The sequence below is a fragment of the Sitophilus oryzae genome, unplaced genomic scaffold, assembly GCF_002938485.1.
Source record: "Sitophilus oryzae breed Bouriz unplaced genomic scaffold, Soryzae_2.0 scaffold_1067_pilon_pilon, whole genome shotgun sequence".
In the NCBI taxonomy this organism is placed as follows: Eukaryota; Metazoa; Arthropoda; class Insecta; order Coleoptera; family Curculionidae; genus Sitophilus; species Sitophilus oryzae.
The window spans coordinates 2,269,440-2,294,317 of NW_022145690.1; the positions used below are offsets into that span (position 1 = coordinate 2,269,440).

The 24,878-nt window shown below is 35.7% G+C and overlaps 1 protein-coding gene across 1 annotated transcript in view; it reads right to left on the reverse strand.

Moving 5' to 3' along the window:
- Positions 1 to 15,483: 15,483 nt before the first annotated feature.
- Positions 15,484 to 24,878, reverse strand: part of LOC115879899 (pre-piRNA 3'-exonuclease trimmer-like) — a 30,822-nt gene continuing 21,427 nt past the window's right edge. Inside the window, exons 7-8 of the mRNA XM_030896944.1 lie at positions 18,870 to 18,968; positions 15,484 to 15,585 (exon numbers count right to left, since the gene is read on the reverse strand). Of these exons, the coding sequence (XP_030752804.1) occupies positions 15,522 to 15,585; positions 18,870 to 18,968 (163 nt within the window). The 3' untranslated portion in view covers positions 15,484 to 15,521. The remainder of the gene's footprint in view (positions 15,586 to 18,869; positions 18,969 to 24,878) is intronic.

Below are 24,878 nucleotides of genomic sequence, written 5' to 3' on the forward strand. Positions count from 1 at the left end.
TTCGTCAGCAAATTTTCCTAAAACATTATTTTTCGGTCAGAACCATGTCTCCTTAATATGCGTTTCCTGGATATGCGTTCTCCTCTGTTGCGTTTTTTTGCATCTGAGTGTATAACACTGAAAACAAAACTAATAATACATGACACATGACACATGCTTTAATATTATAAAAGAAGTCTGTGAATTAAGATATTTCTCTGCTAATTTTATTTAAAAATAAATTATATCGGTTCCCGCTAAATCATGGAATTCATGCCAATCCAAAAGATTGAAGAAGAGACCCATATTTTTGGTTTGCATTTACAAAGCCACCACGAGATTGTAGATTGTATAGGAGGGGGAAGTTAATTACCGCGACCTTATAGATCTATTGTGTCCTTTCAGTTATAACTCATCATAGAGTCTCAGGGCTTTGACAAAAGCCAGTGTCTGAGACGGTTTTACAGAGCTTAATTATTCTTCCTCTCTAATATCAGTCGTACCAAAGTTTATGGCACTCATTTATGGTTGTTTCTCCATTTTCCCCACAAAATTTGTATCCGCCATTGTTTCTTTGCTCTACTGAGGTGTTGAAAGCAACCACTATATTCCAATATTAAATATGTCTGTTAATTTAAAAAGAATACATAAACTTTTATGACTTACTTTATATTTTTACATGCGAAAATCTGTATTTTCTTATAATTCTAATTTTCCGTCGCAAATTCAATGCCAGCCAATTTATTTTAATAAGTCGTTACGAAATAGTCTGAGTTAATTATAGGATATTTTTGTGCGTATGGATTAACAATAAGCAAGGTGAAGGCTTGCTACACCTATATTTATCTTTCGATTGGTGTAAAATGTCAAAAGTAAAAGCCAAAATCGAATTCATCAAAGTCTAGTAGTTATTCTTATTTTCGTAAGTCCTGAATCTGTCAACTTGTTTCCTTGTCTATTAAAATAAAACAAAAGCATGTGACATTGTCCATTTCCTGATGGAAACATTATAACAAATTAAAATGTGACAAACAGATATTTCACTCAATTAAACCAAAAAAAAAGAACAAATCACCGGGAGCCTCGAAAATAAACTGTGCCGACGTCACTGGAAATATTTTTAGGTGAAAATAAATTCACCTTCAGAGAAATTCAAAGCCGGTCTTGACAGATTTTTTATTAATTTACATAAAATACACCCGGGAATATATTTCTTTGCTTTTGTTTGACAAGCTTTTCTGCTGATAATTTATTGATTGAAAAAATATAGCACTGTTAAGTTCAACAAACCATTTTATTTATTGGATAATTCAGTTTAATGTTTCATTAGAGTGGTTTTATAAAATAAAACGTATAAAAGCATTGTACTATAAAAACGAAATAATTTTTACGTAATACTTACGTATTAAAGAATTCTTATTTAAGATTGTGATATATACCTAAATGTAAATATATTGGTTAGAGTGCGGGAAACTTAAAACAGGCCATCTAGCAGAATGCGGTGGAATTAGTTTTTATGAAGAGGTTAACATTTTTTTTTCATTTTCTCATGTTTGCATCAAAAATATTATTACTATATTTGGATTGCCATCTCAGATTGCTAATAAAGCTCGTCCGTCAAACGTACAGCCTCGCCACAAAAAGTATAATTTTTAGTCCGAATAAAACAATATACTATTATTAAAAAGAGAAATATATTCGATACTAATTAAATTTTTAGACAAGGCTTTTAGTTACGTAATCGAGGGCGCGATTTTTAAATTCATTGTTGTCAACCATGGACATATTCGGCGCCGGGCTGACTAACTGGAATTTAAATTTCCCACTGAGGATTCCGGTGGTAGCTCTGCTATAAAACATGTCAAGTTGCCATATTTATTTATTTATTTCCTGACACTGACACTGTCATTCGTTTTGACATTTTAGTTCTGTATTACGCATTTTTGGTTTAAATAAATAGTGCTGTGATGCTTTATGATTAAAAATGTTTACTAGCAGACCTTGCAGTCGAACATTGTTCTTTTTAGAACCTCTTTTAGTGCGAAGTGTACAAGATAGCTTAATAGTCGTAAAAAACTCATCGCAACGAGAAAGCGGTAGTAATGGCCCTTTGCCCTTTATGTTCCTTAAGTGCTGTTAAGAGGGTGAGTTCTGTTGATGTAAATAATAACTGTTTATACAATATTTATAATTAATTTATTTTTGTTCCCTAAAATATTTTGATTAAAAGAAAACGGCAATTTAAAGTTGGCTGTGCTGTGCCGGTCAAGCTTAATCACGTGATTGATAGATTTTTTTGAGAGAAAATTTGATATGAACTATACAGGGTGAGTCTTAAATAAGTGCAAATATTTTCAAGGCTGGTAGATCTCGATAAAAGAAACATATTTTCTCTTTATCATTTTTCAGATAAGTCCAAAATAACCGAGTTATTTAAGTTTGAAAATTAAAAAAAAAATTTTTTTTGAAAAAATTTTGAGAGCCACCGGAATTTTTCTGTATTGCATCCCTTTTAGTGCCGTAACTTGCCGTAACCATAGAGTAAAGCCGTAACTATGGTAATATCAGAGACTAAGAAACTATACCGTGGGAAAATTTTCGGTGAACAGGCAGTTCCAAAAAGTTTTCGAAAAATATACAGGGAAATTTAAAAGAAAAGCACGATTTTCAACATCTTTTTTTTGCGAAAAAACGTGTGTGTCCCTGGGGTCGAAATATACTACCCCTGAAAATATTTGCACTTATTTAAGACTCACCCTGTATATAAAATCTGTACGATAATTTTTTTAAAATTCCTTATCCGAAAAAATCCAAATTTTCAAGATTTATAAATATTTGCAACAACGCTAAAACAGTGACAGCTGTTTGTGATTTATTTGAATTTGTCAAACGTTAAAAACTACAATACATGTAAAAAATATAAATAGTTTCAGACACCGCTATTTCAACGCCTACTAATCGTTTAAAGTCGTTTTGATTCAATCACATGGTATATAACTATCATTTATCAAATTTGGTGAATTCCTGACGTAGATGCCTGACATTTTCAATCATATCATCTATGTATCTCTATGAACTTCTACAGTTAGAATATTAATCGTATGTACCGCTATCTTAGATATATTGAAAATATCTATTCGATCATGACGACGCCGTAATTCCATGTCTCATTATTGATTCATTAGTTTCACAGTACTGCCTAACAGGCAGGACGCATTGCAAGGCTAAACGATGACCGATGGACGAAGAAAATAATAGAATGGAGACCAAGACATGATGCATTCAGAAGCAGAGCCCGTCCTCCATCCAGATGGCATGACGACTTAAGGCGTATCTACAGTAACTGCATGCAAATAGTTCCAGCTAGGGAGTTATGGAAGCAAACGAGGGAGGCCTACGTCCAGCAGTGGACTTTAGTGGCTGGTTGATGATGATGATGATGATGATGAGTCTCAGTACCGCTTCTCTTCTTATTGCTAGAATTGCGCTTGCCTTATTGGACACTAGAGTTACTAATTTACTTAATTTTTTTCTGATGATCTTGAAACACTACCCTCTTGGTCATGTGTCTTTCACCCTATCGTACATTTGCTTCAAGTGTACGGTAGTTGATCCAAATTATCGTTATTATGTTTGAAGATGTTTAAAATACTTTGATATATTATTGTTACGTTTTTCGTCGGTTCCGTGTGGATAGAAAGTCACAATTTATTTACACACTATTTATTTAACACTAATTAACAAAAACAATAACGATAAAAGACTTATAGAACTATTTACAAACGATTTATAACTAAGAATTTATTTTGAATTTTAGCGCGTCAACTGCACTTGTCGATTTATAACTGCCCTCTGTAGGCCACAGCCGCCGGCTTTTATACCGACAGGTAAAGAACTTCTCGAAATCACTCTCGGAAAGCGTATTTCATACCAGACAATTCTATTGTCTGATTCCTTACTTCGACTCTGACTAAAAGATAACCTGAAAAAGTCTCCCTGGCGGATACGTTGCGGTTGTGCAGGCAACCAGTAATACATTTTAATTTCTGGCGGATGCGCCATTTTTCTTGACATTGCCCCTTTCTCAAATTTGATCGTCCCGATCAAGGTTTCTGTCTGGTATCTCTTTCTAATCGATCCAGATGAATCATTATCTTACTTAGGCTGCGTTGAACTGGCAATACACAACATCATTTATCCTTTGATGACTGTATAAGGACCTTCCCATGCTGGAGTTAACTTTGGGGACCTCCCTTTCTTGCGCTGTGGGTTATATAACCATACCATATCGTCCTGTTGAAATCCCGTAGAATTAGCTCTGAGGTCGTAACGAGCTTTCATCCGGTCACTGGCTAGCGTAATCTTACTTCTCACGGCCTTATGAATTCCCAATAACCTTTCCTTCAGTTCATCCGCGTAGTCCTCTACGTTCGTGGTGCTGTCGTCTGGTGATCCGAACACCAAGTCACAAGGCAACCGTAATTCTCGACCAAATAAAATCTTCGATGGTGAAAGTCCGGTGGTGTTGTGAACTGCACTTCTATATGCCATTAGGAATAGTGGTATATGCTGATCCCAATCTCTTTGATGTTCATCCACCATTTTCGAGAGATGTTCTTCAATGGTCTTATTGAATCTCTCGACCATCCCATCAGACTGCGGATGTAAAGCTGTTGTCCTAGTCTTGTGAATACCAAGCAGATCACACATCTTCTGGAACAGTCTTGACTCGAAGTTCCTTCCTTGGTCAGTGTGAAGCTCTAAAGGAATTCCAAATCTACTGAAGACATTATTGACTATACTTCAGCTACAGTCGATGCTTCTTGGTTTGGAATGGCAAAAACTTCTGGCCATTTACTGAAATAATCCATCGCCACTAAAACGTACTTGTTGCCCTTGTGCGTTTCAGGGAATGGGCCTGCAATGTCAACAGCGATTCTTTCGAATGGCAGTCCAACGTTATATTGTTTCATTTTTCCCCTAGATCGAGTGCTTGGTCCTTGGCTGGCTGCACAAATTTTACATTGTCGACACCATTTCTTGACATCTTCGCAATAATCCACCCAGTAAAAGCGATCTCTCAGCTTGCTCAAGGTCTTGTTTACCCCAAGATGGGCTCCAGTTTTACCACCGTGAATTTCTTCCAATACCTGGGTAACTTTCTTCCTTGGTACCAGTAACTGAGTTGTTACTGTGCTGCCATCCGCACTTTCCCATGTGCGCTTTAACAATCCATTCTCAATAACCAGTGAATTCCACTGAGCCCAGAGAGCTTTGAAAACGAGCCCTCTGTCCGCAATATCCTGCCACGGTGGTCTCTCGCCGTTACCTTCCTTGAGCCGTAGTATTGCTCCGATGTCTGGATCTTCCATTTGATCTTTCCTCAATTGTGTCGTCGTCCACTGTTCATCGGTTCCAAGTTTAAAACTCCTTATCATGACAGTGCCTTCACGTTGTTCCGTTTTACAGCAGTGCTTACAATCGGTTTGACAGGGTCTTCTGGATAAACCGTCTGCGTTACCATGCATTTTTCCAGCACGATGTTGGATGGTAAAGTGATACTGTTGGAGCTTCTCGAGCCATCGTGCTATTTGACCTTCAGGTTGTTTCATCTCCATAAGCCACTTGAGAGCCGCATGATCTGTCCTAATTAAAAATTCTTGGCCGTACAGATATTTATGAAAATGATCAACTGCCTTCACAATTGCTAGCAGCTCCTTCCGGGTAACGCAGTAATTCCTTTCTGGTTTGGATAGAACTCGACTGTAATATTCTATCACTCGTTCTTCGCCATCTTGCACTTGTGATAGCACTGCACCTATGCCGATATTGCTGGCGTCGGTATCCAGGATATACCTCCCTTGTTGTTGCGGGTAGGCTAAATAGGACTTGAACATAAAGCCGCCTTAAGTCTTCCAAAGGCTACATCACAATCGGTGTTCCATTCGTAGCCGACTTCATCACCTGTAAGTCTATGTAAGGGTGCAGCTATATTGGCAAATCCCTTGACAAATCTTCTGTAATAGGTGCATAAACCCAGAAAACTTCTAAGTTCATGTTTGTCGCGAGGTTTAGGCCAATCCTTGATCGCAGCGATTTTCTTCTGGTCGGTGTAAATTCCGTCTGCCGAGACTACATGACCCAAGAATTCCACTTGTCGCTGGAATAAGCTACACTTCTTCGGGTTCAAGTACAGGTGAGCATTCCGTATGCGGCCAAAGACTTCTTCTAAATTCGCAAATGCTCCTCAAAAGTTCTTCCCATAACCAATACATCGTCGAGGTAAACCAAGCACGTTTTCCAAGTTAATCCTCTTAACACCACCTCCATGAGACGTTCGAAAGTGGCTGGAGCATTGCATAATCCAAACGGCATGACCTTGAATTGGTATAGTCCGTTTCCTGTAGAAAAAGCCGTCTTTTCTTTGTCTTCCTCGTCCAGACCAACTTGCCAGTATCCACTCTTTAAGTCGAGAGTGGAGAACCAGCACGAACCTGCCAGTGTGGTTAACGTGTCGTCTATACGTGGCAGTGGGTAGCTGTCCTTCTTAGTGACGTCATTGAGCTTCCGATAGTCCACGCAGAATCGTGTACTACCATCTTTCTTCGTCACCAAAACAACAGGAGATGACCATGGACTCGATGATTCTTCGATAACTCCATCTTCTAGCATCTTATCTACCATTGTCTCCATTTCTTGTTGTTTGGAAAGGGGCACCCTTCTAGGACGTTGTCGAATCGGCTGAGCATGACCAGTATTAACTGCGTTTCACAAATCCGTTCTTCCACTGTTGTTCTCTCAAAAATACCGCCATGCTTTCGCAGGAACTGCTTAGCCTTCTGTTTCTCCTCATATGTTAGGTGATCCCATGGCTGTTCTAGATGTTTTAGTGTTTCTTTGGATGCCATTTGTGTAACAGCTGACGACACTTCATCACATCGGGTGACACTTCTTACAGGTTCGCAGATGGCTATCTTGTCACCTTTTTGAATCTTGACACAATTCGGGAAAACATTCGCAATTCTGATCGGTATATTCTTGTCGGTGTTCACCAATGACTTTCCTACTAAGTACCTATCTTGTTTCTTGTCGCCACTTTTTACCAGTCCAACACAGCACCCAGCGATTTTCTCCACTTTACCGAATACGATCTTCTCGGTATTACCAGGTATCACCACAGTTTCCGCTGATCTTACATCCATTCTGCCTGGTCCCTCGTCTGAGATAACATGAACTCTTCATTTCCAATATTTAAGATATTTCTCTGGTGATCGAACGAAAATCCATGTTGACGAATCACATCCATGCCCAAGATGAAGTCATCTTCAATATCTGCCACTAAAACGCTATGCTGGAACTTCAAATTTCCTAACTTCAGTTCGACGATAGCCTCTCCGTACAACGGCCATTTCCCCCGTAACTGTACGTAAACACACTCTTCTTCTCAGAGGCACCAGCTTCAATCCTTGCACTGAGTTAGCCCGCACCAACGAAACCATAGCGCCAGTGTCCACTGTCATTCGGATTCCCTTTCCATTGACTTTCCCGTCGATCACCAAACTGTCAGCGGTTCTTCCTAGATTTCTAATGGAAAAAATCCTTGGGGCTCTGTTCTCCCCAGTCAATACTCGCCCCTTAGTATTGACTGATTTTAGTTTTCCTGGTGCCTACGTTCTCTGGATGGTGAACGGGATCGCATTTGAACGCGGCAATACCGTTTAATGTGGCCATTCCTGCCACCTCTAAAGCACCTTATGTCCTGGAATCTTCTCTGGTTTTCTGTCTGGGTGTTGCTGACTCCCTTGTTTATTAGTAGCTCACATAGTTTGTCGACTTTCTTACACATCTCCTCCAAACCTCTGTGAGTGTTTTCGGGCTGTTCCTCGACCGCTACCGATCTTATCTTCGGTCTAGGGACGGCGCTAAAAGCAGCTTCGATTTCCAGCGCCCTGACCAGTGCTTCGCTGCTGGTATAAATTGGGATATTTGCAGCGCTCTCTGTAATTCGTTGTCCCTCAGTGCCCTGATAAAGCACTGAGCAGCGAGTTCCTCCCTAAATCCTTCCGGTGCTTCTGGATACGCTAGGTGTACCAGGCGACGTAAGTCTGCTTCAAATTCCTGCAGACTCTCTCCGGACCTCTGCAGGCGTGTCTTGATCTGTGCCTGGTAAAGTTGGCTCGATGTTGGTCGCCATATCTTCTGTCCAGTGCAGCGACCAAAGTTTGGTATTCCTGCTGTTGGGCTGCAGGAATAGTTTGCAACAGTTCCAGGGCAGGGCCTCGCAGCGCGATGACAAGTGCTGCTGCTTTCTCTTGGTCAGTCCATCCATTGGCAGCAGCCGCTGCTTCAAACTGGCGGTGGTACATCGTCCAGGTGGTTTGTCCATCGTAGGTCGGTGCCTTGAGGTTCGCAGTTCCAGAAACGCCAGGTGTCCTTACTTGTACCTTGGTCTTCTGTAGGTCCATCTCTAATTTTTCCATTTTCTGCTGAAGGCGCTCCTCCAGATCTTCTACGACTTCTTGGAAGTGGGTCTCTTGTCTTCGTTCCGAATTTTCGATACTCTGTTGAATACGGTCCTGCTCTTCTTGTTTGTCTTGTTGTCGCTGAATTTTTAAATCTTCTAAAATTTTCTCAAGCCGGTCCTGTTCTTCTTGTTTGTCTTGTTGTCGTTGAATTTTCAAATCTTCGAAAATTTTCTCAAGCCGGTCCTGTTCTTCTTGTTTTTCTCTACGATGTCGCTCCTCGAAATGAATTTCCAAATTACCTAACATTTTCTCAAGCCGGTCCTGTTCTTCTTGTTTGTCTTGTTGTCGTTGAATTTTTAGATCTTCGAAAATGTTCTCAAGCCGGTCCTGTTCTTGTTGACGTCGTAGTTTTTCCTCTTCCTTTTCTCTTTCTAATCGGGCTCGCTCTTCTTCTCGTTCTTTACGGAGTCTTTCTTGTTCTTCTGCTTTCTCTTTTTCTAGTCGGGCTCGCTCTGCTTCTCGTTCTTTACGGAGTCTTTCTTGTTCTTCTGCCTTCTCTCTTCTCATATTCTCCATAAAATCGCCCAATAATTTGCTTACTTCCTCCATTTTCTTCGCTTGTTCCCTTGTACCAACCATAAAAATACTCTAATTCGGTCTAAAAATCTTCCAATCCACTTAATTTCTTCTTAAAGTCCTCTTGAATCCCACTTCTGACACCAATTGTTACGGATTCCGTGGGTCCACTATTTAAACTCACGATAAAATACTTAACGAATTTATTTTCTCACTTTATACACAATTACTAACTTATAACACACAACAAACTAACTATTTATAAGATTCCTTCACCAAATTGTCCGATTTTCACTTCACGCGGTATATTCAAATTTCAAAAACTGTCTCAGTTGTCGATGGCTCCGGCTTATATACTTATTGACTGCTTTCGAAATTTCCCCACTCTCGGAAAGCGTATTTTTCATACCAGACAATTCTATTGTCTGATTCCTTACTGACTTGACTAAAAGATGGCGCCTGAAGAAGTCTTTTAATTTCTGGCGGATACGTTGTGGTTGTGCAGGCAACCAGTAATACATTTTTAATTTCTGGCGGATGCGCCATTTTTCTTGACAATATATTATGAACATTAACAATCCGTATTACTCACTGAGACTTAAAATGAATTGGTTGCCTCATGCTGTCCATGATTTACGTATGTAGTTCCATAAGAACAGTTTAATAACAAAGAACAGTAATTTCTAACACATTTTTCGTTCGGCGATGTGATGTCTACTTTTGCACTAGATAAGACTGAAGAATATGAAAGTCATAACAATCCTCTTTTGGTGTTTAGAAAAAGTATGCCTTTCCAGTTTTTTTCCAAACTCTTTCAACTAGCATCTATTTGTGAGTTAAATCAAAATGAATTTGTTTGAATTCTAATTCAATATTTTCTAATGTATAGTCGAGTATCAATTTATAGTCGAGTATAATCGAAATCTCAAATAACCTCTTATATAACTTTTTTTTCTTTTTAGACAAAAAAATATATTAAATATTAACTCATATTTGCTTCTATTCAATTTTAATAAATGATAATTCAAGCGAAATAAAACGCTAATTCACCACAATGCACCAAAACACTTAATACTTTTGCACTGGACGCGTGTTTCGCTAACAATGTTAGCATCATCAGCAGATGATTAAAACTGCACTGATTAGTACTGATATTTTCAATAAAAATCTTTGAATATTACCAAGTTTAGTACTGCATCTGATATAACTTCTGATACTTATAGTACTAGGTAAAAAAACGCATTCAGTGTAGGTAATCAAAGACATTATGAAGTTTCTTTTTCAATTTTTTCAGGCTACTGAAACAAGTCTTACATCTGTCAGAAGAAGACTATGAATTAAAAAACTCCAGGAGTAGTATTTTTTTCTTCTTCGTATAACTGAACAGGAGGTTCAGAATAATATTTAGCGTGTTTGTATTTACTTGTGTACTATGCTTCATATATCTTTGACTAGGATTTAAGATCAGAGTTATAGAGATTACTGATGTTAGATCACAGTGATAATGTACCTATCCCTAAAGCATAAAGCAGTATAATATATTTTAAGTTAATGTTTCCTTTTTGCTGCTAAGGCTAATCTGGATGGAGCCTACTTTGTTTACGCGGAATTCGAACCGCGGTCCTCGGCCATGTCATTGTCAATGGCCTACCTACTTGGCGTGTCTACATCGACTCTTACTCACGAGATATCGGATCTCATCCAGCCACAAACCGGTGTGTGTCAATAGATTTTACACCAGGTGGATGACACTTCTTATGGGAGAACTGGAAATGGTTGAAAACTTGACTACAAGCGATTTTCTAGGAATCTTCCTTACCGATAAATTATTGACAAGAGTGACAGATAAAACCTTGACATTCTTTCAGTATTCCAGTTCATCTCTTTTTCTTTCTAAAGTGTGCGTTGAAAGGAGACAAAAACAATTTTTGGTGACCCATAATTTGTTATTCGAACACCACTTTTCTCCTTGTCGGGTCGTTGACGTTGACTTGTCGCCATTTTATTTCTTTTGTTTACACGCTGCATTTTGCTTTGCAAATTTAATACATAAATTATTTAGGCAAATATATAGGTTTTTAATAAAACTCCTCGGACTAACGTGTAGGTAAGTGTTGATAATTTTTTTTTCATCTTAACATGCTCATTGTCGTTCTCCTGATTTTAGGTGACAGAAAAGGATCATCAAATCAAATTGAATTTTATATTTTCCTTCCTATTTATCCTTCCTAAATATCAACGAGATGAGCCATCGGAAGAAAGGGACCATAGTACAAAACAGAAAGGTGATCTTTTTTCTTTCCACTTCGGATATTGAAATTATTATATACTGTAGTCGTGTTCGGCATTATGCTCTGAGAAATATAGATAAACAAAGAACAACAGATATAAAGCATCCCAGAGGAAAAGAGAGGCAATACCTGTATGTACTCTCTCTGATATTTGTGAAAGTTACAGCAAAGTATTGTTGTAAATGTCATCTTTTTGATCGACCTGAAAACTTCGAGCAAAAAGATGACACTTTCAACAATACCCTGACAGATATCAGAGACGATACAGGTTTTTCCTCTCTTTTCCCCTGGAATACTTTTAATTTATTATTCTTTGTTTATCTAGATTTCTCAGAGCACTATGAACGAACTCAGCTTGTATGTTTGAAATAATCGTCCAGTTGGCTTAAAAATGATGATCGAAGACATTTCCCATATAATTTTACTTTCAAAATTATGATATATCTTTTATTTCTAAGCCATCTATGACGCCATTTTTTTCAGTTTTGTTATAATTAATTTTGTCTCTTGATCTACTTGTAACATTATTCTTTTAATTTTATTAATTTATTGTGGTGAAATTAATTTCTGTTGTATATTTGATATTGATATTAAACATATTTTTAAAAAATGGTGTATTTTTTGTGTTTTTATCTATGTCATAATTAAAAATAAATGAAGAATTAAAATTTTTTATTTTTTTAAACTTCCCGCCATGCGTGACAATCTAGTCCGTAGTTCCTACAAGCGATATTGGGGGCCCTAGTAGCAGTAGACTTGTCAACAGTGTCAAATTTAAACGTCAATTTCACTTTCCAATATTTAGCAAGGCGCTCGCACTTCTCCTTGTGTATGTGTTTTGTGTTTTACACTCTTGTCGTGAAACAAAAGCACGACAGCGTTTCCAGACGGTCACCCGTCCATCCATTCGCATAGTCCAACGTCGCTTAACTTCGGTGATCTGTCAGCCGTTGTTTTGAAGTAACTGGGCTTTTGCCAATGCCTAAAACTTTAACTCGCTTTAACTCTTATTAATTTCATTCCATTTAAAAATGTTGGGTTTAGTAAATTTAAAGCACTAAATCATTAGTATCAGGGTTTTCGTGGAATGTACGCTGGACTTTCGAGAAGTTGGACAAGTAAAATTTTAGCGAAGCATACAGCCTACGTAGGCGCGGCTGTTGAATTCACGTTGTAACGTCACGTTAAAACAAAAGTGACAAATTCAAAATTAAATACAATAAAAATTTATAGACAAAATCTATTTTTCAAAACTAGAAAAATCGCAATTTTAAAATATCACAATATATTTTTCGAAATTCTCGGAAAATATTCATACGTCTTTAACGTGATTTCTACAATTCCTTGCCAAGAATCGAATAGTACGTAGAGGAAAAAAATCCATTAAATTTTTTTCCGAATGTCGCAGATGACTTGTTTTCGATGTGGCGCTATAGGTATTTATTTAAAGATGTTTATAAAGATTTCTAATAAAAGCTGACACTGACAAGAGCATTAGTAGATGTAAAGACAAACAACAAATATTCAAGTACGTTTGACTTTTTGACTTTATTCTTTGAACTTTATCTCAAATTACTTTATTAACCCATTGATGTGATACACCCAGTTACAAAAATTCCTTCCGTCAATCCGTTAAAAGTTTCTAAATGAATGCTCAAGTTCTAAAAGGTTAGCTGTTTTTAATTAAAATAAATTGCCCGGCGATCAATCATACTATACAGGGTGAGTCTTAAATAAGTGTCAATATTTTGAAGGCTTTTTTCAAATATAAGTCCAAAATAACCGAGATATTTTTTCAAGCAATTTAAAAATTTCAATTTTTTTTCTTATTTTTAAGAATCACCCTGTATATAAAAGATATAAAAAAATTGTTTAATACCACCCTGTTTTTAAAATTTGCCACCCGCAGGGAGTATGTGGATGTAAAGACAAGCAACAATATTTAAGTACATGAGACTTTGTTCTCTCTAACTGATATAGAGTTAAAGTGTGTCAAAAGTTTGCAGTAACCGGGAAATTTTTATATTAATGAGTTAGTGAAAAACCATAATTTCCGCGTACAACTTCCTTCTTTTTAGTTTGTCTGCAATGCCCATTATAATATATATTTGTGAGTATTCTTCCTACGAGGTCCTTTCTACGTGTGTTGGTTTTTCCTTTTTCTTTTTTGTAAGTTAAGCAAAATAAAACACTAAATCACCACAATACACCAAAACACTTTTACTTTTACACTGGAAGCGCGTTTCGCTAACCGTGTTAGCTTCATCAGCAGATGTAAAAGTAAAAGTGTTTTGGTGTATTGTGGTGATGTAGTGTTTCATTTTGCTGTGTAACACCAAAGGTTCCAACCCCCAACTGTAATCTAAGTTTTGTAAGTTGTTAATTAACCCTTATCAACCTTTAAACGATTAGAAAAAACACTTAAAGATACTAAAAAGTTATTTTATTCATCATAATATGAATGGATATTTTACACTGTACTATGCATTCCTATAAAAAATGTATTACTGGAAACTTTACAAAACAAAGCAATAAAAATTTTATAGCCAATTTGAAGTTATGAGGAATACCCAATAAAAATTACCGAGTAGATTAAAAATCTATAAAATTCTAAATTTTATTATATTCATACAATAGATTCCTATAACTCGAAAATATAAATACTTCTATTATAATGATATAAACCAGAAAGAGATATGTTTATATCTAAAGTATGTGTTAAAACAAAGCATATTATGGAAAAACAGTTTACACGGAATTAATTTAGCATGCCCAATAACAAAAAAAAAGAATTCTGACCTATATCACGTGAAAACTGTCATGGCGGTAAATTTAAAAAAATCTTTTTACTTGCATTCATTCAAAAGTGGGTTTATTTGACAAAATACCTATAGAAAATGTCAAAGAAGAAAGTTCTTTAGAATTTAGAAACTATACGTATATGAGCTAATGTTGAAAAAATATACAAGGAGAGAGTACAGTTTATTTAACTTAACAAGACACAACAAATACATAAGACATGCGCGCGAACAATAATACTGCAGTAATATAATATAATAGTACACATATTAGTAACAGTAAGGCTACAGTAATTATCATATTATTTTACGTTGTGTAACAAAATATATTTTAACAAAATTTCCTGTATTAAATCTTAAAACCCTAATAACCCACACTGCAGCACTGGTGCATTCAGGACCCTCTCAGGTAGCCCTTCTAAGCACCTTCCTTCTACCTTCTTACTGTATATACGTAAAATGGAATTCTAAAGAACTTTAACTTTGACATTTTTTTAGATATAACCTTGTATACATAAATAGCTACTTTACTTTTTGTAGTTACCACCGTGTATATGAATTTGGAAAATTTATTATATATATATTTTTTTCGTAAAGACGTCTAATTTTTGGCGAGCAAAACATTCGACCGTAGTGTTTGCCAAGAACTAATTTCTATAATAAAAAAATATGGAAAAACGAAAAACTCCCGGGCATAATCAGAGATTTCCGAATAATCGGCGCATAAAATCGGTTTGTTTCAGCCGGTCGTTCCGCAAACCGGGCGCCATATTTCAAGATCTAACTTAGGGCGAAAAGGCGAATTATATTTATAGGCCAATGAGTCAATAACATGCAAAAATAAACCTAACCAGTGGCAATGGCACTGTTTAATGTACTAGCTGGGATCTATTTTTAGCTGCGGAGTATTAGAAGCCGCAGATTTTACAGCTGTTTAAAGATAAAAGACCATCCATCGGTGCTATAACTGCCGGGAAATATCTAATTCGTATTTTGATTATTCTTGCCACGATTTTTAGCTTAAAAATTAACGGAATGTAAAATATGTGGTTTTATTTAGAGAATTGTTGCGTCAGGACAGGCATTTGGCTCAATTTTGAAAAGAATTCTCTATATTGGTCCAAATTTAAATATAACAATACAAGCTCGGCATATTTACTCTAAGAAATTGTCCATTGAATTAGAAATCTTGCCAAAAAAATATCAATTTCTTTACGTAAAATAAAATTTTCACTTTGACATTTCGAGAATGTACAGTTAATAACGACCTATATTAAATTATTAATTTCAATTAATATTAAGGATAATTAAAGTTATTTTAGTAATATTAAAAATGCCATAGTTAAATTAAAATTACTTTATTTAAAGTAAATACTATTTATACAAAAAGTATATTTGCAGTAAAAAATAAATTACTTCTTAAGGGCAATATGAGTCAACCACACTACTAAAGCTCCAGAAAGGGAAACGCCTCCACTACAAAAAAAATATCGACTTGAATTATAAACTTATAATAACAATAAAAAATGGCAATTACAATTGTAAAATACTGATAAATACTTTAAGTAAAGTCAGTATTGAATTATTGAGTGAAAGATCTAATTTCAATTAACAGTATAAACATCTTAAAAGTGGTGTACAGGGTATCCTATTTTCGTGTGTTTTGCAGGCTTCCTCATTTATGAGTAGAGCTACAAAGATGCGGTTTTCACATCATACCTTATACAGAGTTTCCAAAAATTTATATTTAATAATTAGTAGCTTTAAACGGCAATAACTTGTTTAATTTAAATGTAACACTCTGTATATTTTACGTGAATCAGAATGTATTATACCATTTTTTACCTCTCTTGAAGTTTTCGTAGAAAAAGCATTTTCTTATAATTTAGGCCTCATTTATCACTATACCCACGGAATATTGACATTTTAGTTTTTTTTAAAGCAACATATGTACAAAATGTACAGGTGGTAAAAATAACAATATTGCAATCCCATTTGTTTGCAAAAAGAGAACTATTTAACTCTTTGTAAAAGAGTATACCAATTATTACTAATTTATTAATATACCAACATTATTTCCGCCCAAAAATTATTTAATTACATACTTAATTGTTTTAATTAATAAATTATTCTAAATAAATGTGGATTTGACTCAGAAATCGAGACAATAATAAGTTATGAAAATAAACGTCTCTGTTATTATAAATCAGCATTTATCAAAAAATGAAATAAAATTTATACGGTATTACTTTTTACCACACTGTCTAGTACACATACAAAACCCACTTTTTTAGTATTTGAAGTAATTATTAATCAACGTAAACAGTTAGATTAGATTCTTACAGGTGGCTTTCGGCCTGATCCACTGCCACCTTCTCAGATCTATTGTGGTCCTCTTCTGATCCTTAGATTACATTCTCCAGTCCTATCCTTTTCACAAAGTTTAGCAACTTGGAGACTGAACCCTCCATGTAGCTCCTTGGCAATGGCCTATCGTTACCGGGAACCGCACGTTTGCCAGGCTGTCACACCGACATAAAATGTGTTCTGACGTTTCTTATTCAGATTGGCAGAACCTACATATAGCTTCGTCTGTCAATCCCATCAGCTTACAATGCCCTGTTAGTAGACCTACTACAGCTTTGACTGTCTTTCTGTCCTTGCTTATCAAGTCTACCGTGAATTTTCGCGAATGTTCTACAATGAACCTTTTCGTCTGGCTCTACTCTGGTGAGTTTCTCGACCATTCTAGAGATTTGTTGGCCACCCAGCGTTCCGTGGCCATTCTCGTGAACAGTTAATTAAAGTAGTTGGAATACTGGGATCATATTAATTGGTCTTTAACAAAAAATAATGAAACAGCTTTTTTTATCTTTTAATGAAAAAAAGCGAACTATATCGATAATATTAGTATCTGTACTCTTTGAAAATTTGTTACATCAAAAATAATCTAAAATGTCAATATTCCATGGGTATAGTGATAAACGAGGTCTAAATTATAAGGAAATACATTTTCTACGAAAACTTGAAGAGATAGCTAAATATGGTATAAAACAATTTGATAGACAATTAAATTGTGCATCTGATTCTCGTAAAATATACAGGGTGTTCAATTTAAATTGAACAAGTTATTGCCGTTTAAAGCTAGTAATTATTTAATATAAGTTTTTAGACACTCTGTATAAAGTAGTATTTTGTTTATTATTGCAACACAATATCTGATCAATAAATAAACTTCAGTAAATATTTAGTAATAAAAACTTCGTTACTGTTGGAGAAATGACGCCTTACAATTTTTATTGCAACTTCATAAAATTGAAAATATTTCAAAAACGGTAAGGTTTAAGTGTGATAAACCTTAATCAAAATTACGTTTATTTCAATCGTAGAATCTAAAAATAGAATAATATACAGGGTGTTCCATTTAAAAAATACAACTATAATATTTTTTACTTATTACATTGTATCTTTTAAAAAATATGTGTATCTTGTAAAAATATTTTTAAATTGTAGCTCTAATAGTTTTTCAACGAACCCAAAACTTACAATTTGTAAAATTCTAATCGTTTAGCTACAATACTCCGTGTCGTATGTGGTGAACAACCCTGTATACACGCTTTGTTTTTCTACTCATAAAGGAGAAACCCCATAAAACACGAAATTGGATCACCCTGGTCACCTTGGTACACTGTTGAATTATTCTTCTTCTAAAATGAATATAAGTATATACAGGATTTATCAAAAACTATGTAAAATATTAGTATTAAGTATTTGTGCAGATATCAGTCATATAGTGTGACAGTAACAGTTATATGTGACTTTAAATCAGAATGAGATTATATTTTCTATCTTTTCTGGATATAGTCTGTCGAAATAGTCCTGTAGAGACAGGAGCAAGAGTTCTGGAGAGCAAATTTTTAATTATTATGTTAAGTATGCAAGAAGATCAAATGTTTCTTTTTTGACGTTATTTGGGTAGTTACTGACATTATTTGTATAATGTTGTTGACTAAATTTGTTTTGTAAGCAGCGAAATAAGAGTTAAAGAGAAGTCTTACTGCAAAGCGCATATATATCCATTCTGATATTTCTATTTTGAAATTCATGAGTGAAGTATATATTATTTCTTATCATTATGATTACCTTCAACAAGTTCAGAATTTTCATTATCAATAATAAGAAGAAAGAGAAAAAAAATTAAAAAAAAGAATAAATATGTTGTTTTTCAATTCACTTCACAAGGAGTAACTATAAAACAATATTATTAACGAATGTCACTTACTATAATTTAATATTATGAAAAGTACTAAAGTCTATCGAACGAGCCAGGAAAGATTTCGACAGACGACATCCAAAGAATAACAGAAAATATAATTTACTTGTGAATTAAAACGACAGACAACAAACTGTCTCTGTCATGGAACCTTCCATTGGACGGCTAGATAAGTAAAAAAATCTACATAGGTATACTAGAGGTAGCTTCCGTTATATAAACGTCCTTGATCAACCCGAAAATTTTAAAAAGTAATCTAAATCATCACAAAAAATTCCACACATTTTTCAGTTGCATATTAGGAAGCAATTAATATATAATCAAACTCTGTAACATATAAACAAGTCTGTTATTCTAATCTGTCAACAGTTGCTTACTATTAGATAAACAGAATCAAACTATAAAAACAACATTCCAATGCATGTGAAATTTTTAGATCAAATACCTCGCGAGCTTGGGTATGTCAATGAAATATTTGTTTACTCACATCAAGCAAATCCTAGCTATGGGCGAGTGTCTCAATAGAGTGTACTGGATAACTCGGTAATCAGCGTTTGATTTGAGGCCTCTCAAAATACGGCGTGCACTAGAAAACGTAAATATTATTGTATTACTACAAAAAACATGTTAAAATTTTTTTTAAGTTGGTCAATAACCCGTAATGATGTATAAGTTATAATGGAATAAAAAAATAAGTTTTAAAAAACATCGGTATGACGACGAAAATGTTCACGCAATGTCGCAATGATTAGATTTAAAACTGGCTCAAAGGTATACATATTATGTTAAATTCTCGTCAGTCAACATATAAACGTATATTCTATTAATTACCAGGATGAATCAGGTGTTAGAAAGTTTCCAGAAATTTTCTTATTTATTTGTCTTTTTTACGTCATATTTTATGTATTTTTCAAAATAATATACAACGTTCTGAGTGTAAAATATACTACTAACCATATTTAGAAAAACAATCATATTATTAAACTTTGCCAACTCAATTTACATTTCTTTTGGTAGTTTGTTAAACCTATTATATCCCTATACCTGGAACATACAATATTCAACACTAAGGTGGATATAGGTATACAGGTTTTTTTCTATTAGTAGCTTCTTCTTATAAGTTCTTCCCGTATATAGTTTCTTCTATAGTAGAAGAATATATACAGGGTGGTCCGAACTGTATTCCGGAAACTTCGGAAGAATATTCTGCAGATAAAAATAAATAAAAAAGCTCTTATAAATATATGTCCTAAAATGCTTAGTTTCGGAGATACAGGGTATAGAAGTTTCAATTTTATTTCTATTTTTTCCAAATTATTTCTGAAGTAACGTCAATATTTGGATGAAAATTGGGGGCTGGGAGTTTTTTGACATGAGAAACTTGATTTTTATGTCAATATGACTCCTACTTGTAGGGGGCGCCACCTACATATTTTTTAACTGGTTTGAAGAGTAATAACTTTTTGTCCGTACCTGTATAAAACTACTAAGTAAAAAAAATATACATTTATGGTGTTTTCTACGTAAATAAGGTCTCTTGGTACAAATCGCTACGAGTAATAGTTCTCGAGATATTTGGAATCGAAATTATCAATACCTATTATCATTGACATAAATTAAACATGTCAACTAAATAGTTATTAGACTGAAATCATAAATTTGAAATGTTTTTGGGCCAAAAGTTCAACAGAAACTGTTTAATCATCATTTTTTCGCAGAAAAAATTATAATTAATTTAAAAAAATTAAAATTTCCCAAATTGATTATTTCAGTCAAAACAACCAAACGAAACTATCTACTCAACGTGTTTATTTTTTGTCAATAATGGCATGTATTGGCTATTTCCATTCTAGATATCTTGAGAACGGTTGCTCGTAGCGATTTTTACCAAGAGATAATTTTTACGTAAAAAGCTACGAAAATGTGTATTTTTTCGATCAGTAGTTTTATACAGGTACGGGAAAAAGTTATTACTCTTCAAAACAGTTAAAACACATGTAGGTGGCGCCCCCTACAAATAGGAGTCATATTGACATCAAAATCAAATTTCTCATGTCAAAAAAACCCCAGACCCCAATTTTCATCCAAATATTGACGTTACTTCAGAAATTATTTGGAAAAATCGAAATAAAAATGAAACTTCTACACCCTGTATCTCCGAAACTAAGCATTTTTGGACATACATTTATACGAACTTTTACCTATTTTTATCTACAGAATATGCTGCCGAAGTTTCCTGGAATACAGTTCGGACCACCCTGTACATTTGGGGACAACTAATACACAGCTCGAGATCTTTACTACCAGAAATCAACAGAAGAAGTAAGTTAGCACGGAATACTTATGGAAGAAACTCGATCATATTCAAGTCTAGAATGCCACTTTATCTAAAAAGAAAAATTTTCGACCAATGTGTACTACCAGTCATGACCTACGCATGCGAAACTTGGACACTTAAAACGGACATTATAAGGAAACTGCAGTTTGCACAACGCTCAATGGAACCAAATATGCAGGGAATAACCAAGAAATACCGTAAAAGAACAGAGTGGATAAGACAAGAGACCCAGGTCATCAACAGAATGAAATCCTTCAAGTGGTCAGGACAACAGGCAAGAAGGACGGACAACAGATGGACCACAAAAATTACAGCATGGTACCCATAAGCAATTAAGAGACATAGAAGAAGACCAGACCTGAGATGGGACCATGATATTAGGAAATTAGCAGGGATAACTTGGGCCCGCTTAGTCAACAATAAACAACAATGGGCCCAATGACAAAGAGAAAAAAATGATACAGGTTTTTTACATAAGGCGTTTATTAAAAGTATTTTAGAACCCAAGTTAGATACAGATCTGAATGTTTTAGCTTTATTAGGATATTTCCATTTAGGATATGCTCAGAATTCCCTGGACTGTCCGGCGAACCAATGAATCCATAATCCAAGAATTGAACATCACAGAACGCCTCTCAACTTCTATACAGTCACGTATACTTAACTATTTCGGTCACGTTATGAGGAGGGATACTGACTGTATGGAAAAACTCATTATACAGGGCAAGGTTCCGGGAAGAAGACCAAGAGGCCGCTCGCCCTCCCGATGGATAGACCAGCTATCAAAGATCACCCACAAGCCACTGCACACTCTTGTACATGAAGCACAAGACAGGGAATTATGGAGACAAACCTCACACATCACCTGACCACTACATTCCTCTTGTAGGAATTAAGATAGAGAGAGAGAGAGAGAGAGAGAGGGGGGGGGATATTTCCAGGCACATTTTTTTAAAATATTTTCTACTTCCTGGCACAATATAAAGAAAAGCGGAATACGAATATGGAACGACTACTGGCTAGCAAAGTGTTAGTTGACCAAGGCCAGACCTGAGATGGGGCCATGATATTAGGAAATTAGCAGGGATAACTTGGGCCCGCTTAGTCAACAATAAACAACAATGGGCCCAATGACAAAGAGAAAAAAATCTAATATGCGAGGGAGGCTACACCATAATTGGAAATGGTTGAATAAGCTGAAAATGATGATGATGATGATGATGATACAGGTTTTTTTTACATAAGGCGTTTATTAAAAGTATTTTAGAACCCAAGTTCGATACAGATCTGAATGTTTTAGGTTGATTAGGATATTTCCAGGCACACACACATTTTTTTTAAATATTTTCTACTTTCTGGCACAATATAAAGAAAAGCGGAATACGAATATGGAACAACTACTGGCTAGCAAAGTTTAAGTGTCAGTTGTGTCTCTTAAGAATTCCAAAGTTATGCAGGTCATATTTTATACTGGCAACTGGTAGTCCCACTGCTAAAGTAAATGAAACTAATCACACTATCAAAAATATAATGTAACATACAAGAATATTACTTAAAGCTATCATAAGTAGACTGCAAATGCAAAATGTATTATGACCGAAAGCTTATTTCGACAATTTTAAAAATGTGCGTTATTATCCAGACTTTCGTCATCGACGCGAAACGTCAAAGTCGGCTTAAAATATCATTAGTAATTTGACGTTGACGAGGTTTGGCTCCAAGTTTCGTCCATGATTCATGATATCAGACACATTCTATATTTAATAATAAAACTATGCTCGATTTTCAATTGTACAATTTGTCTTTTATTTTAATAAATTTAATATTTATTAAAATAATTTTATAAGTTTATTATTTTTTTGTTAAATTTGGAAAAGCTATATCTTGTAAAATATAATTAAACCAATTATCCTCAACCGACTGAGCTGAAATTTTGGATACGTTGCAATACATTTTGCATACATTTTGCATATACATCAATAAATCCAAAAAAGGAAGATTTTGAAATTTGATCAACCTAGGGTCCAAAAAGAGATCATCCTAACTGTCAATTAATTTATTAATATCCTGAGCAACAACTTGGACCTGGATGTCCACACAGACCAATCACTTGTGTCTTTTAAATACCTAATGAGTACAGGGTGTCACACTAAGAATAGCTCTCGGCTGTATCTCGGAAAGTATTAGCCGTAGGGTTTACGAAAAAAAATATTTATAACTAAAGAGGCTATGGGAAATTGCAGGAAATTATTCTCAAGTTTGTAGAACGACCACTAGGGGGCGCAACTGCAACAAAAAATAAGAAAATGGAGTTTTTTTTATTCAATTTTGCCTAGATAAGGTATACTATAAGTAACAGCTTCATAATCTACAGTAAATTTTGAATATTTTTTGTTAGAGCCGTTTTCCCCAATCTATCAAAATAAAGTGGTGGGGAAAGGTTAGATCTGTTTTTATTTGAATATTGTTAAGGTCAAGGTGTATTACTGGTTGCATAACCGCAACGGTGCATTGAGGAACCTGGCGCATTCGCCAGAAAGTAAAGAAAATTATAGAATTTTTTAGAAAAATCTAGAAACAACCGCCAGGGGGTATATAAGGCCCGCGCTTTGACAGTTGGACAAGAAAAGTTTAAAGTTTGAAGTTTGAAGTTTGAAGTCTAAGTCTGAATTTTGAAAATACCGCGAAATACCGTTAGAGTAATAGTAGTTGCATAAGTTGTGTTGTAAATAGTATAAGTTGTGTACAGAGTGAAACAAATAAATTCGTTAAGTATTTTATCGTGAGTTTAAATAATTGGACCCACGGAATCCGTAACAATTGGTGTCGGAAGTGCGATTCAAGAGGATTTTAAGAAGAAATTAAGTGGATTGGAAGATTTTTAGACCGAATCAGAGTATTTTTATGGTTGGTACAAGGGAGCAACCGAAGAAAATGGAAGAAGTAAGCAAATTATTGGGCGATTTTATGGAGAATATGAGAAGAGAGAAGGCAGAAGAACAAGAAAGACTATGTAAAGAACGAGAAGAAGAGCGAGCCCGACTAGAAAAAGAGAAAGCAGAAGAACAGGACCGCTTACTGAAAATTCTAGAAAATCAAGACAAAATTTTCGAAGATTTGAAAATCCAACGACAACAAGAGAAACAAGAAGAACAGGACCGGCTTCAGAAAATCTTAGAAAATCAGGAAATTCGACTTCAGAAAAGCTTCGGAGACATGGAAAAAAAAGCAACAAGCAATGTTGGAAATGCGTTGCCAGGAACAGCAGAATCACTTCCAAGAAGCCGTAGAAGATCTGGAGGAACGCCTTCAGCAGAAAATGGAAAAATTAGAGATGGACCTACAGAAGACCAAGGTACAAGTAAGGACACCTGGCGTTCAGGGAACTGCGAACCTCAAGGCCCCGACCTACGATGGGCAAACCACCTGGACGATGTACCACCGCCAGTTTGAAGCAGCGGCTGCTGCCAATGGATGGACTGACCAGGAGAAAGCAGCGGCACTTGTCATCGCGCTGCGTGGCCCTGCCCTGGAACTCCTGCAAACTATTCCTACAGCCCAACAGCAGGAATACCAAACTTTGGTCGCTGCACTGGACAGAAGATATGGCGACCAACATCGACGCCAACTTTACCAGGCACAGATCAAGACACGCCTGCAGAGGTCCGGAGAGAGTCTGCAGGAATTCGAAGCAGACTTACGTCGCCTGGTACACCTAGCGTATCCAGAAGCACCGGAAGGATTTAGGGAAGAACTGGCTGCTCAGTGCTTTATCAGCGGACTGAGGGACAACGAATTGCAGAGGGCGCTGCAAATATCCCGATTTTCTACCAGCAGCGAAGCACTGGTCAGGGCGCTAGAAATTGAAGCTGCTTTTAGCGCCATCCCTAGACCGAAGATAAGATCGGTAACCTTTGGAGGAGATGTTTAGTAAACTATGTGAGTTACTAGTGAACAAGAGTAGCAACAACACCCAGACAGAGAGCTATAGAAGATCACAGGGCATAAGGTGCTTTAGATGTGGCAGGAATGGCCACATCAAACGGGATTGCCGCGTTCAAATGCGATCCCGTTCACCATCCAGAGAACGTAGGCACCAGGAAAACTAAAATCAGTCAATACTAAGGGGCGAGTATTGACTTGGGAGAAACAGAGCCC